The sequence below is a fragment of the Melopsittacus undulatus genome, chromosome 10 (genome assembly GCF_012275295.1).
Source record: "Melopsittacus undulatus isolate bMelUnd1 chromosome 10, bMelUnd1.mat.Z, whole genome shotgun sequence".
NCBI lineage: Eukaryota > Metazoa > Chordata > Aves > Psittaciformes > Psittaculidae > Melopsittacus > Melopsittacus undulatus.
The window spans coordinates 15,349,503-15,363,914 of record NC_047536.1 but is presented as its reverse complement, the minus strand read 5'-3'; the positions used below and the strand labels follow the sequence as shown (position 1 = coordinate 15,363,914).

Here is a 14,412-nt window from a genome sequence, read left to right as displayed (position 1 = left end):
CACAGTCCCACCTCGCAGCTTGAGCCGAGGGCACAGGGGAGGTTTCCAACGCACTGACACCCCCCTCCTCCCCCCCTCCATCCCCAGGGAGGCTTTTTTTGGGTGTTTCTTCTTTAACAAAGGGACAGTGGTTGATTGCTCTTCTTTGACATTTATTTCTCTCCAAGCAATAGAAAGGAATGCCTGGAAAGCTCAAGCAGGAAGCTCAGCTGCTTTAACGTTGGCTCCACAGCTCGCCGTTGACTGGGATTAAAGAAAGTCAACTAATGCTTCACAGCACCGGCATTTCAACAGCACGGAGCCTCCCGAGGCAGAGAGCCGCGACGGCAAATCCAGCGGGATCTCAACGCAGCCTCTGCGTCTCCCCGCGGATGCCGTTTAACCCCGGATTTGTGGGCATCCTACTTTGGAAAATCAGCTGGAATCCCATCGTGACTTCCCTTGATGGACGGTGAGTGCTGCCAGCCAAACCCTTGGGTCCTCACTGTCCGGCTGCCAGCACCAGGACTGGGATAGGGAAAACCTTTTCCCATGCACTGGGCTCCCGGCAGATTCCCGGCGCTTCCAGCCCATCCCGGCTGACCAGCAGATGATCCAGTGTGTTTCCCTAAGAGAGGTGCGCTGGGGGAACAAGGGCCCAGGACACGAGGTACCTGTGTTGTTTTGTGATTCCGATTTGTGGGTGAATGCTGTAAATATGAGCCAAGAAGATTTAAAAAAGGGTGCCTGAGCCACGCGAGTGAATTCATTTGTTTATAAACAAAATGCAGCAGGTTTTCAGCCTTTCACAAGCAGGAACACAATTTCTTTCCTATGCCAAAGACTGACTGCGTTTGCTCTCCTGCTTTACTTCTACCGTGAAGGATATTTAGGCAAGAACATGTATAGTGAATTACTAAACTCAACCAGTGCCACTGAAGCTCACCTCATCATTCAGACCAACACGCCCTACCTGAGCAGCACGCCGAGACCCGTGAGCTCCTCCGCTCTCTACATGTCCACAGCCCGGGCGTTAAAAGAAGGGGAAATAAATAAGCCAGACCTGGTGACTTACATCATCCTGTTTTTCTTTCTGTTCTTGACTGTGACATTCATTGTGCTCTTCATTAACTGCCAGCTGAAAAACTCTTTCTTTGCTACTCTTCCTTACGACAGATCGCTCAGAGAAGCCAAGAGCCCATGGAGAACACAAGCTGTCTGACACTAGAGAGCAACGATGGGTTACATCAGTAGCAGGCACCAGAGCCCCTGTGCAATAAGGCGTTATGTCCATGTGTTGCTGGATGGATGTGACCCTCTTTAGAGTAATAGGCGGCAGCGCAGGAAAAGATCGCTGAGAAATATGCTGTGTGCAAATGGGAATAGGTGTAAATAAAAAGCTCTGTTATGAACTCGATAGAATGCTTTAGCTAATTTATGCAGTTTTGTGCTACAAAATCACCCAGTGATTCCAGATTAAGCTCTATATGTATGCAAATGTCATCATCCACCCATTCAGTGTCCATACAAGGATATTTGCATTAACAACCATCTCTGATTTGGGCATCTGGTGGAGCTTGTTACCCGCGTTTATGAAACCATAGCATCAAATGTGAAAAACCCACAGTATATTCACCTAACAGTTCCATGCTGAGGGTATGAGTTTACTTTCCAGACCCATTTTTCTTCACTGCTGCTGTAATGCAGTGAGAGCCCTGGCAGGCAGAAGGAGGAAAGGAAAAACACTTGTTTAGTCTTTTGATTGTAACTCTGTTAAGATTGGGGATTCTTTGGTTTTACTGCATCATCCATCAGGGTTGAAGTTACCAGTTACGTGAACCACTAAATACTTGAAGGAATTTGTCTTCAACTTTCTTAAGCTACAAAAGAAACGATTTGGCAGGGCACAAAACCAAAATAATCAGGATGGGGAGAAGAGAGAAAATAAATGCCATTAATAGCATGTAAACTAAGGAAAGAGGAGAGCAGAGTGCTCCGAGTTCAGTACAAAGTAGGTAACTTCTGCAAGCCATTAACAGTTTTACAGGAATAGTTGCTTTAATGCACAATACACCTCCACTCCTTGCTCTTTATATAAACCTAGCATGATTAGAAGCATGCTTTATCAATACAGTAACAGCTTGATCCAGCACTGATTGCCAGAAAACCCCACTGGTTTCCCTTACTAGCTCTCCCACTTTGTTCTAAAAGCTTCTGCTTAACCCTGTTAGCTGAGATGCTAGTCTATAGCTGCTGGTTTCTAGCAATCTTGTAGTTACAGCACAGTTCCCACTTGTCCTTCCCCACAAACAATGAGCAAAGGGCTTTTCTTTAAAGCCCAGTCGCCCAACATGCAACCAAATTGCAGCTCTCCCAAAATCCGGAGTCCAAGACCCTATTTTTTGCTAGTGGGTCATCCATCAGAGGAATGGGGTTCAAATTGTGTCAGCTGCTGCACCCCTGAATGTGTTCTTAACACGCAGAGCATAGCCGAGTGCTGTGTGTATATATGTACATAACTGATTTAACCCAACTGAGACTTCACAATGCAATTACACACAAAGCGTGGATATACAGGAGCCTGTTTGCAAGCTTTTTTTACCCCGTAATGGCACAGTTGATAACACTTCCATGTCATTGTCTTGGTTACCGTGTTTTATTCTGCTCAAGTAAGTTCAACTACTCAACAACAGGCTGAAGTATTTTATTCCTTGACAGGTGGCCAGTTTTGGTCTCCTCTGCACCAAATTTAAGCGGTGTGATTCCAAGCAATTATTCTAATGTAGAAAGCACGAATAAATTCAAGTGTGTTTCTCTCAGCCCTCTTTGAATAAATCAAGTTTTATCAAATCAGGCATTTCTGATTTATTGCAAAGTAACAGCTTGTTTTCAGCCACCAACCTTAATGAGTTTGCTCTAAAAAGTCCTGCTGGCAAAAGTCTCAGAGCTTGATCAAGCACGTGTTGCATTGCACCCTTTAATTTAAATGAAGGTCCAAGAACAACCCAGGGATAATCTGATTTTTCTCCATAGCCCGATAATTGGGATAACAGCCCAGAAGAACCTCTCGGGAAAGCTTTTCTTCATGCCCTGTGTTGCTCTTATTGATACCCAGAATCATTTCTATTGCAGAGGAAATGCTCTATTAAGGACTTTGGAACAATTGTATGAAACACTATGTATAGAAAACAGCTGATATATATTCTTTTACCAGAACCAAACTTCAAGCTGACCATAAAAATCTACTTCCCCAACCAGAGGCACACTGATGGGCATTCATTCACTTGCTGTAACTGATTTATTAGGTGCATGGCACCCGCAGAGTCCCAAATGCATACTCCATCCCTTCCCTTTCTGCCAGTCACACTCCTGCCCCTGGCACAAATACACCATTCACTGGGGCTTTAGAGCAATGCCTTCCGTAAAAGCCTCTTAGCACTCACAGCCCTGCAGCAGCCTCCTCCGAATGGCTTCTCTAAGAGCACACCAGAGGTTGAGGTACTAAAACATGAAGGACAAGTGAAACACCAGAACTGTGGGACACGGTGCTGTGCAAAGCAGGATGGCCCCAGCTCAGTGCAGCTCTTAATTACATGCTTTGTTTTCAAATGATGAGTAGCTCCTGTAATGCTTTGCACTTAAATACACAGCCACCTGCTCTGCTGCATTAGGACCTGAGTGTTAAGTAGGGTTTTAACTCTTCTCCCTCTGGGGCACTGAAATAACTCCACACTTCCACCTGGAAGCAATGAGTCCTTTCATATCCGTGCTACGCTTCCCAATGGTTATTGTTACAGTTCATTGTGTTGGCTTTAATCTCTTAGTCCATGGATGGTTTTGAACCAGCTGCCCACAGGGAGTTTGTACAGTACTGGCACTGAATAACCAAGGAGCCGACAGTGCAACGCTGTTCTGCAAGAGCACCCCAAAACTGGAAGCTCACTCATCCTGTTGCTTTGCCTGAACACTGGGTTAACATTTGGGAGACCCAGCAGGACCTATCTTCCTTCTTGCATTTCATACCCATAGGTGGGCTATGGGTGTTCACCCTCCTGCATTTCCCTTTCCCTCAAGCAATAACCAGGAGCTGAGCTTTTTCCACACCCCATGCTACACAGCCATCAATTGATGGACTCCTCTGTAGGACTCACAAGTCTATCAATCTACACAGGCAAGGAGAAAGGCAAAGGATAAAACCCAAAAGTTAAGTATTTCATGCCTCTTTGGGGTGCCTCATGTTGGTAATTACCTTGGTTCTGCATGGCAAAGAGGAAAGCAAAGCAAAGCTGCCCTGCATGATCATGCATCCTAAACTTGCACTACCAGCTTTAACATACCATATTTGCCTCTGATTTCCTACTGGAAACTTAAGGAGCATTCTTTCTATAAAGATCATCTTTTAAATATCAACCCAAAAAAAATAGATCTCGCCTGGCAACATTTCTCCTGCCTCCACAGCTCTTGAATTAACTTTTAGACTGATTTCTTTTGTTATATACAAAATATACTGTCATACACAACACATATTGTTACATATTTCAGTGCTGTATGTTGTAAGTGGATGCAACGTTGGTTTTAAACTGGACCTCCTACAACCACATTTACCAGCTGATGAAACTGCAGCCTCGGACTTACCTTGAGAAGCACAGATCAGGAAGATTGAGAATCCCAAGCTGGACTTTCCCTTGGGTTTGCACTCATCCAGAGCTCAGAAATGGTGCTCACAGATTTATTTGTAGAGCACACTGCAGCATCCATAAGGCAGTTAATAGTATATTTAAAAAGAATTGATGCAAACTGCCTGGAAATAGTAAAGCACCAAAGCACCCATCAGAAAAGAGTTTTATGTATGTGTTTGTGTAGTCTTCTATTAACGTTTGCTCCCTGTTTTAAAGTGATGTATACTAGAACTCCATCAGCCTAAAGACAAAAAGGCTCAGGGGAGACCTTATCCTATCCCCATGGCCCAGTATTGAAAGGGTGGCTGCAAAGACAGAGACTCCCTTTTTACAAGCAGTCACATGAAAAAGAGGGGTTATTACCCCTGGCAAGATTCCAACTGGACACAAAGGGAATTTTTCCCAGCAAGAACAACAGCCATTAGAATAATTTCCATAGGGAAGTGGTGGATTCCCCAACACTGGACATTGTTACAATTCAGCTGGACAAAGTGCTGGGACATCCAGTATAGGTCATGTTTTGCCTAGAAAGGTTGGACCAGATGACCCTTGTATCCTATGATTCTATGATCAGTCAGAGGCTGCTTATTTGGTGTCTAGAGGTCAAGTCCTTCAACTGTGCTGGATTTCGAAGACTACACAGGATGGTTTTAGAGGAAAATAACCCTAAATATAGGAACAGAGGGCAAAACTGAAAAAGCCAGACCTTGTGGTTTAGTCTACCTGCAACAACGGCTGGCACATACTCTAACTTCTGCTGCTCCCACAGGAAGTCTGGGGACAGATGCTAAACAGCTTGTACAAGTCTCAAACCTCCACTCTACAGCTTGCACAGGCTTCACTTTTCAGTGGAAGTAAGCAGCTTTCCAGCATGCACCTTTCTTCTGATTCACTATTACATTTGCAAGTGGTTGGAGTGAGAATTCACACTACAGAGCTAAAGACAACCACCTCTGCTGTGCCTGTATGATAAAAACACACAGGATGACAATTCTTTACTTCAAAGATTACAGATAGCCAAAACTAAAGGGAATGATTACTGCTCTTCAAGGTCACCAACCCGAAGTGCTAAGTAAGGTTGATCAGCACAAGTCAAGGCTAATTGAGCATTAAGATGATGCAATATCTAAATCCATTTCAATTTAACTGAGTGGCTGACAATTCACAGGTACTTTGGGACCTTTTACACATGCCTCAGCACACACAGATGACAGCCTGCTCTGCATCCTAAATCAGAAGATTAACACTGCTTAAGAATCCAATGGAAACTAGAGCCAGTATCATCACTGAGCATAGTCCATTTTTTATGCTAGCAGTGTCTGGGAAACACAAGCTCTGGACCACACAGGCCCAATACTGACTATGGAAAGTCAAACGGGAATCAGCATTTCCACAATGAAGTGCTTAGTTCAAGGAAAGCTATTTGGAAAAACCTGATTTAGCACACTGTCTACAATCCAATCACCAGTAGCCTCTGACTATAGTATCTACAGCAAAAGTAACTTCCAAGTTTTCCTAAGGAATTTCCATGAAAGTTTATCTAGATGAGTAGGATTTCTTGGGATGCTGCCAGAGAAGGCACAGTCGTTGCTTACAGCTGGACAGGGAGCACTGTGGAACAAGAAAAGCCGATTTCTCTTGGAACAGGGTCCAGGACACCCTTTATTATTCTAAATGCCAGCGAGATATTTGCTTTTTACCTAGCAGTGAATAGAAGTAGCCTCTGACTCACTTCACTCACAATGAGGGTTGTATTGGGGTGAAGAGGTTTTGACCAAACCTTTTATTTCCCCGTCTAAAATAAAAAATATAAATGAACAACTTCACAGGTCACTTTGGCTACTCAGATGTATTTACCAATTGTTACCACACACCTAAATGCCCAGAGAGAAAGGTTAACAAAACCTCTTCAATCTATAAAAATAGAAAACAAATGAAATCTTTTACTTTATAGAAAGCTATTAAGAATTCCATATGAAGTTTCTGGAAAGTAAAACAGCTACTGCAACGCTTCATGGGGATGTTACAAGTTAAACTGTATCATATAGGTAGTACTGTGGCAGTAAATCTGGGAGCTTTAAATGGCAATTATTTTGGAAGTTTACCATCAAAATATCAGGAGATATATATATATATATATATATATATATATATACACACACACACACATAAATGACCGCCTGAGTGACTGGATCCTCCTTAGTACACTGCAATTGCACATTCAGAGAAAAACACCCCTACTATTGTAGAGATGAGAACTTCAGAATATCACTGCACTGTGCAGCCTGCTGTCCACGTTAAAGCCCAAAGGAGGCAACACACACAAGATGAAGCACTAGGAACACTTTTGTTTCAGTATTATACTAAGCAAATCATTTGTCCTTTCTGTAGCATTCACAGAATGGTTGGAATTGGAAGGGACTTTAAGAGATTAGCTACTTCTTCAGTGGGTATCCCTGTGGGATTGGTATTCAGTATTTTTGTACTCAGCCTACCCAAAAAAGAAAGATTTCTTTTAATTTATGCACTCCACCAATTGCTATTTCAACCTGTATTTCTATAATATTTTGGTAAACAAAAGAAGAGTTTTCTATGCCTCAATCTTCAAAGTTAAAGCTAAAAAAGAGTAAAAGAACAGCAAAGAAACTTCTCCTGAATTCCCATGTTACTGGAACAGTGGGAGGACATTCAAAGACCTTCATTTCAATGACAAGGCTATCAGGTTAGAGGCCATCGGTTTAAAGCTCTACTCAGGCAGACATGATGACACCTGTTTAAAAACCACAGGGGTAAAAACACCCAAACAAAACCTCAACCACCCCCTATACAATGTGTTGTTGATACACTTTTGTATGCAGCTTTGCATTACCAAAATCCTGTAGAAAAGTACTTTTAAGATACAAGATCACATCTGTACAAGGAGAAGATGGTAAGGCATCAGCAGTGAGTTACAAAAAGTCATAAATCAGCCTTTGGAAACAAGTATTTTGGACATACTGAGTTACAGAGAAAGGAAATGAGGAAAATCTGTGGGTTTTTTTTGTTTGTTTTGTTTATTGAAATATGAGCAGCAGTATGCAAAAAATTTTCTTTAAAAACTTAACATAGCAAAACCTAATCATTTAAAATTAACAAAATAAAAAGATGTTTAGAGTTAAATGAAAAAACAACTCATGGCTAGAACTGTGTTTCCTACAATGTAAACAAAAAGCATAAAGGTTATGCTTGCAACAAGCACAGAAGCAGACTTATGGAGCAGCACAATAAAGCAACATTATGTTGTAATCTGATGGTTTGGTCTATTGATTTGCATTCAGAATGGGACACCTTCCTAAAACACAACTATAAAAACTTAAGTCACATGTTTGTCTGTTGAAGTAAAACATCTAGGTTGGTGTTTTTGTCCTAAACGCCATCACCAGCAATACTCTGGGACAACTAAAACAATAACCTGAAGAAAAGTTTGTGTTTTAAAGGAGGGAAAAAGCCCAACACATTTTTGTATTCTCTAGACTTACACTGCAAGAGAATCTGCCCAAGAATTGAGAACTGTCACACTGTGGTATTGTGGGGAGAGAAAAAAATCATAGCTTCAAGCCAAACCAATTCTATACCAAATGGTAACACATGGGCTGGTTCATCACTCTTTTGACTAATAGATTGTTCTGTTAGATTTGTCTCTCACCAGTCAGTCATACTAGAAAGTTTTATTTTGGTCCTATAGATTCTCTAACTCACTGTCATCCCTTCATGTACAACTACTTAATGCCTAATGCAATTAAATGAACGTAACACTTATGGCAAGGCACTGGACTGACTGCCAGCAAGACTGAAGTCCTCCTCTAAGAAGGAATATCCAAGCTACTGTCTTAGCGACGATAAAAGCAAACCCAGAAAGAACTTCAGTATAAGCCCGTTCTAGGTGTTTGCTGGTACTGCCAAAGCTGTTAGTTAATGGTGTGGTTGGTGCAGAGTAGAAAGACGCCCAAAAGAAGAAAATACACTACAAAAATCAAAACAGTTTTCACTGAAGAGTAACATCAGTCTAAGCTGGGCTACACTGGAAAGGCTCAGTCCTTCAGTACCACATTACTGGCTGATACAGTTTCTCCATCCCTCCATCTAAGAAGTAACTTACACACAAGTATGCTGCAACCAAAGCGCGCTTTCTGATATCACTATTCTTAAACCATCATTAGGGTCAAACAATTCTCCATCCAATCCATCCATGCACTGATAGAGGAATTTTATATCAGCAGCACAGTTGACCCAAATATGACCAGGAACACCAGGAACCAGCAGCACACACTTGCTAACTAGTAAGCTCTCAAAAAGTCCTACAGAGAAGTACGACATAGACAAATCTTACTGGCTCTGCTCCCACAAGCCTACCCTGGTAAAATCAGCAGTCACAAGGATATTCCCAGCACTGCATATATTAGAGTTCAAGAACAGGTACACAAGCAGACTAATGCCAGAGTACTGTAGTACTTAATGACAGCATCAGAAGTGGGTTAACTGGTTATTATTGCAGAAATTATGGTTCAGTGTATGGGTAGCCAATCTAACCACAATAGTAGCACTAAGCACCAGCTCTGGCTCTTGAACACCCACTTCAGCAGCCAGTCTTGAGTCATTTTGTTGGCCACATCTAAACACACAAGTGAGCAGAGATGAAGTCAAGTGAAAAACATTTTGGATAAAGTAAAACCTTGTACCTACAACCAAGATCTTTCCTTAATCCATTGTGCCATGACGTTATAAAAGCTAGTCAAGAAAAATAAATCCTGTAGTGTCAAATATACATATTCAGCAACTTGATAGGAAGAAAAGCCTGATCCTGTGTCCAACTGACTTCACATCTTACTTGATCAAAAGAACCATCTCTGGGTTGCAGCTCCAAAGAATGAAAGAGAGAACCCCAAGGTGAACAGCAAATCAAGTTCTTCCCCTTCTCCTGACCATTCAGTTGTTCGGTTTTGAACACACTTGAGAAACTGCTTAAAAAACACTAAACCCATAAAAAATACACCACCAAAGTAATACAGAAATTCCTGTACAAGAGAACATCAGGGTTCTGCAGAAGTGTTACAGTTTATTCCTTTAAGAAATTTTATAAGAAACATTTTAATGGCACATAAACAATTTCATTTCTTTAAGATCACTTGTTACTTAGGTACCATATGATGCATGATTTCCATGTCATTCAATAGAAGACACCAAAACTTGTGTAAGCAATCAATGTCTCATGATTGCAGTAATTAACTGCAGCACATCTCTGAATAACTATTTGCATTTTAGAGTTTTCAGCCTCTCCCCCAAACACTGAACCCTTTTCTGAAGAGGTGATTCAGGAAAAAGGAGGACAAGAAGGTAAAAAATACAATGGGACTTTTTCTGCATGCAAAGAGGTTTTGTATATAATTCACTTTAATTCTCTTAGAGTATTTCTTTCAGCCTCCTTTTTTATTAAAGGGGAAAAATATGCATAAGTTGTTTAACTGATTTCTTTTAGTGTTTAGTACAGTGTTTAAATTCTCTACTGAGTAATACAACAGCACAGGCAAGAGGATTCCGTACATGTAAGAGAGAAATTTCATCATCATATTAATGCAGTCCTTCCATCCCATAAAGCTGCCAACTAGAGCTACAAGTCTTCTGACTGAACACCTGCCATCAGGGACAGGATCAAGACCACTGTTTCATGTAGGCTACAAAGAAGTGATTACTTTTGGTCATTACCAACAGGTCTGTATTAAATCACATGATCTGGAAGTAAAAGCTTCTGCAATCAGTTACTAATTTGCTAAGCCACTCACAGTCTTCGGAGAGACTCAATCTCATACTGAAAGTGAATTAAATACAGTGTAATCACTAATACTGCGTAATGTCTACAGAGAGATTAAAAAGGCCTAACACAGATCAATTCCAGACAGGTAAAACAAACAGCTAGAACACCAAAAAAAGAACAAAAAAACTTAATTCCTTCCAAAAAGTAGAAAGCACTGCCATTTACAAATAGTAGTGTTGATGTTAAAATACAGAAGGGTACCTAAAAAGAAATAGCCTTGGCAACCAAATCCAAATGGCATGTGTGTAAATCAAAGCAAAACAAGGATTATTACTCCAGAAACGTGCAAGATGTTTACCTTGTATCGATTACTATTGAAAACGGTGGTTAAAAGAGATTACAACACTAAAGTGGGAAAAAGGCTAAGAACTGCTATTCTGCATTAATATAGTGTTTATGACAGCATTTTCCAATAGACAATAAAAGTGTTTTTTACACAAGATTTGTAAAAAGTATATTCATGTGTACACTTTAAAAAAGAAAAGGTCACATTGCTCAATCTGAGGCAAATTAGCCATGATAAAGTCTAACTTTGTTTATGACAGATGTCAACCTTAAGATGTTAAGCAACTCTGCTAAAACTACAGCTTGTAAGCTGGAGCTGCACATGTTCATGCACATGTTCAAACAGTAAAAAAATCCCAAACTATGATATGTATTTATCTGCTGAAGTCAGTCTTCATAATTCTTGTCCCTCCAGGACAAAAAGCATTTTCCAGTTAAGACATATGCCTCCAAGTTCTACGGGAGGGAGGGGAAAAGTGTTCTGAATCTTTTCAATAGACTTTTTTTGTTACCCTTAGGGCTCAACTGTCACTTAAGCATCACAAGAACAAATTGAAATGTAAAACTGATTAGCTATACACAATGGAATTGGTCACAAAGGGCTTTAAAAAAAAAGAGAAGTTAAACTGTAAGATCCATTCTCCACATAGCTCACAGTATCCACACTGGAAGTTTCGCTAGAATTAGAATAAGTTCGCTAAAAATAAGGCTGAAGACAGAATTTCAGCACTATGAAACAGATGAGATGGGATTAAGGGGAGAACCCATTTGTGTAAGTACTTTATCCAGCCACTGGAGGGGCCCATGAAGGTGAATTTCTATCCAGCATGGGGTGCTCGTCACATCTTGTCGGTGATATTCAGCTCCCCAGCCCTGTAAAAATGAACAGCATGTTATTGATCAAGTTGAGGACATGCTTTCAAAATAACTGTACTAACAAGCAGCAGGAATTCATGTTCTAAGATACTTATCTGAAGGTAACTCCTGATCTAGCAACACTTCTTATCTAAAGGAAAAAACAGGAGGCCGGGAAGGGGTGGGAGGGAAGCTGCACCTGGAAGCCTGAATGAAGTCTTATCTGCTACAGCCTTGAAGTGACTGCAGGAGCTCCTCTTGGAGTTCACTGCTGACTAAAGAATGACTCCTGGCTATGGCCACATCTTTTCTGTTTCTCCCTCCTGCTCCCTAACCTCTATACTCTCAAGTTGAGCAATATTTATCATAACTGACAAAACAAGGTATCTTTTGGACAAGATGCAAAAAAAAACCCTGGAAGGCCCAAGTCTAGACTTTGTGCTAACTCTGAACTGGGACAGCATCTTGATTAAACATGTTGAGAAAACACCACTGAGAGTAACAGCAGAGTCTGACTTCATGAATTCAAATCATGTCTTCTTACCCCACACCAATTATTTAAAACTTAATATCTCTTTGAAGGAGTTGCATCTCTTTCTGCAATCTCTTACGCTCTTCTCTACTGGCATTCTTTTAGTGGTCTTGTAATTCACTTTGTTCTTTCAGATTTAGAGCATGAACTCAAATCTCCTTTAATAAAATTATAGCAACCACAACTAAATGCCTGTCCTGAATACTGAATTAACTAGATAGCCAACATCCAATACAGCACTGTGTGCTTCCCCTTTCTTACACCGATTTCCCTCCTCCCAAATTAACTATTTTCAACATAGTTATCATTTAAAAGAACATCAGGTCCAAATAGCTTTGCTACCTTGTTACAGTGCTAATGAAATTGTTGCTGAATACCGAAATCCACAGCAGATATCAATGCCCTGTTTACCTTTACAAAGCTCATGCGAATGGTGCACATTTTGGTGAGCTCATACACTGCTTCAAATCCATGGTTGACAGACTGAGCTAAAAGCTGAGCAAACTCCTGATTGTTAAAGATTTTTAGACTGCATCCACTGGGAATCTTGCATACAGTTGTTGGATGAAAGCCATGGTGGTAGTTGCAGTTCCTGCTCTGTACAAATATGCTGCTATCACTTAAACACTCAGCATAGACTTCCCCACCAACATAGTAGAGATGAACTCCTGGAAAACAAAAGATAAAAACGTGTCAAATTACTTTTTTTTTTCTTCCAAAAATATAGCATTTAATGCAGCTCCCTCAAAATCAGAGACAACAAAGTACATTTTCTGTTTGAGGACCTTTTTAGTAAGCTCTTTTATCCACACTGTAACATACTTTCTCAATTCAAAACACAGTAGGCTTCATTGTACACTAGCCACTAGATGTCCTTCTCTCATCAATTACAGAACAGAATGCCACACAACAGTTATTTCAAGCTATTTTCCTAGAGAACTTTCATGGGTTTTAAAACTCCAGTTTTATAAAACTGATTGTTTCTGCCTATGGTAATTTCAACAGAAACAAAAGTGTCCTAGAGAAGGGGCAATGACAGACATGAACCAGAAAGTATACCCATGCTCTGACATTCAGGGTATGTTTGTGAAGTAAAAGAGGTAATCCAATTAGCTGCACAACTTTAACACCATCAGACTTCACAGATCTGATAATCAAAGTCCTCAGATTTTCACATCTGTCTGGATTCAAATATGTAACATAAATGCTTCCCTTTCATTGTGTACCGAAGCCTATATGTCACTGCAGACTACCCTGCAGTTTGCCAGATGAGGCTGCAGCGAGTCAGCAGATGCAAGTTAATCTTTCAGACAGCAGCAACTGTTGTGAACATTGCTAGATCTGCCTGGGACTAAGGTAGGATGGTTACACAGAGAAACCATTGGCTTCAACCAGCCTAAGCAGCTGTCAGAAGATCTGGAGTGCACAAGAAAGCATTTTCAGCACACAACCCTATATGTTTAGAAAGACAGGGACTACCACTTCCTAACTAACAATCTTTTGAGTAAAGATCTTCCAAGAGATTTCTAAAGAGGGGAGTGGGATAATGTAACAGTCTGAGAAGCACACGGGTACTTCTAATTGTACACTGGATTATACTTAATATCACACTTTCAATGGAATACTTCTGCAGGGAAAAAAAGAACTTATCAAGTAGGATTGTGTAGTTGTAAGGAGACAAAACCCAAGACCTTCCAAAAGCCATAAAGAAGCAGTATTTTAATCCAAAAAACATAGAACCATAGAATGGTTTGGGTTGGAAGGGACCTTTGAAAGGTCCCATTATACTAAAACTTGTTCCAAGCCCCATCCATCCTGGCCTTGAATAAAGCCAGGCATGGGTAGCCACACGTTCTCTGGGCACCCTGGGCCAGTGTCTCACCACCCTCACAGGGAAGAGCCTTAGCCTAAAATCTAAACTAAATCTCAGAACTTTTACCATAAAGCAAATTTATTTTAATAACTAGTAATAAAGACATAGACTTATTAAAGCTCATTGCAGCCAATCCTACTCCACAACATGTGTAACCCTTGTTACATTTTTGACCTTAGGGAGATGCGCTAGATTTCCCTGCCAGCACCATTAAAAGCCATCAGCCAAAACACCAGAACCTTACAAACCACCCTTAACCAAGAAATCAGATGTTCCCCTTCATATTATTAAATTTTCTTGGACAACAACATTGCAGAGCCAAGCAACATTTTGCCATATTTATAGTTGTTTCTAATTA

General features: G+C 40.7%; 2 protein-coding genes across 3 annotated transcripts in view; one reads left to right on the top strand and one right to left on the bottom strand.

Annotated features, from left to right (window-relative positions):
• The first annotated feature begins 444 nt into the window (after window positions 1–444).
• On the top strand, window positions 445–1,201 carry SMIM32 (small integral membrane protein 32). The gene is made up of 2 exons (XM_031047445.2): window positions 445–451; window positions 732–1,201. Exons 1-2 carry the CDS (start codon window positions 445–447, stop codon window positions 1,199–1,201), a joined length of 477 nt encoding a protein of 158 aa, XP_030903305.2.
• Window positions 1,202–7,708: 6,507 nt separating this feature from the next.
• SMAD5 (SMAD family member 5) overlaps window positions 7,709–14,412 on the bottom strand; it is a 31,848-nt gene continuing 25,144 nt past the window's right edge. For both annotated transcript variants that reach the window (XM_031047361.2, XM_005147246.4), the window contains exons 6-7: window positions 12,593–12,849; window positions 7,709–11,667 (exon numbers count right to left, since the gene is read on the bottom strand). In XM_031047361.2, coding sequence (XP_030903221.1) covers window positions 11,524–11,667; window positions 12,593–12,849 — 401 coding nt within the window. In that variant the 3' untranslated portion in view covers window positions 7,709–11,523. The remainder of the gene's footprint in view (window positions 11,668–12,592; window positions 12,850–14,412) is intronic.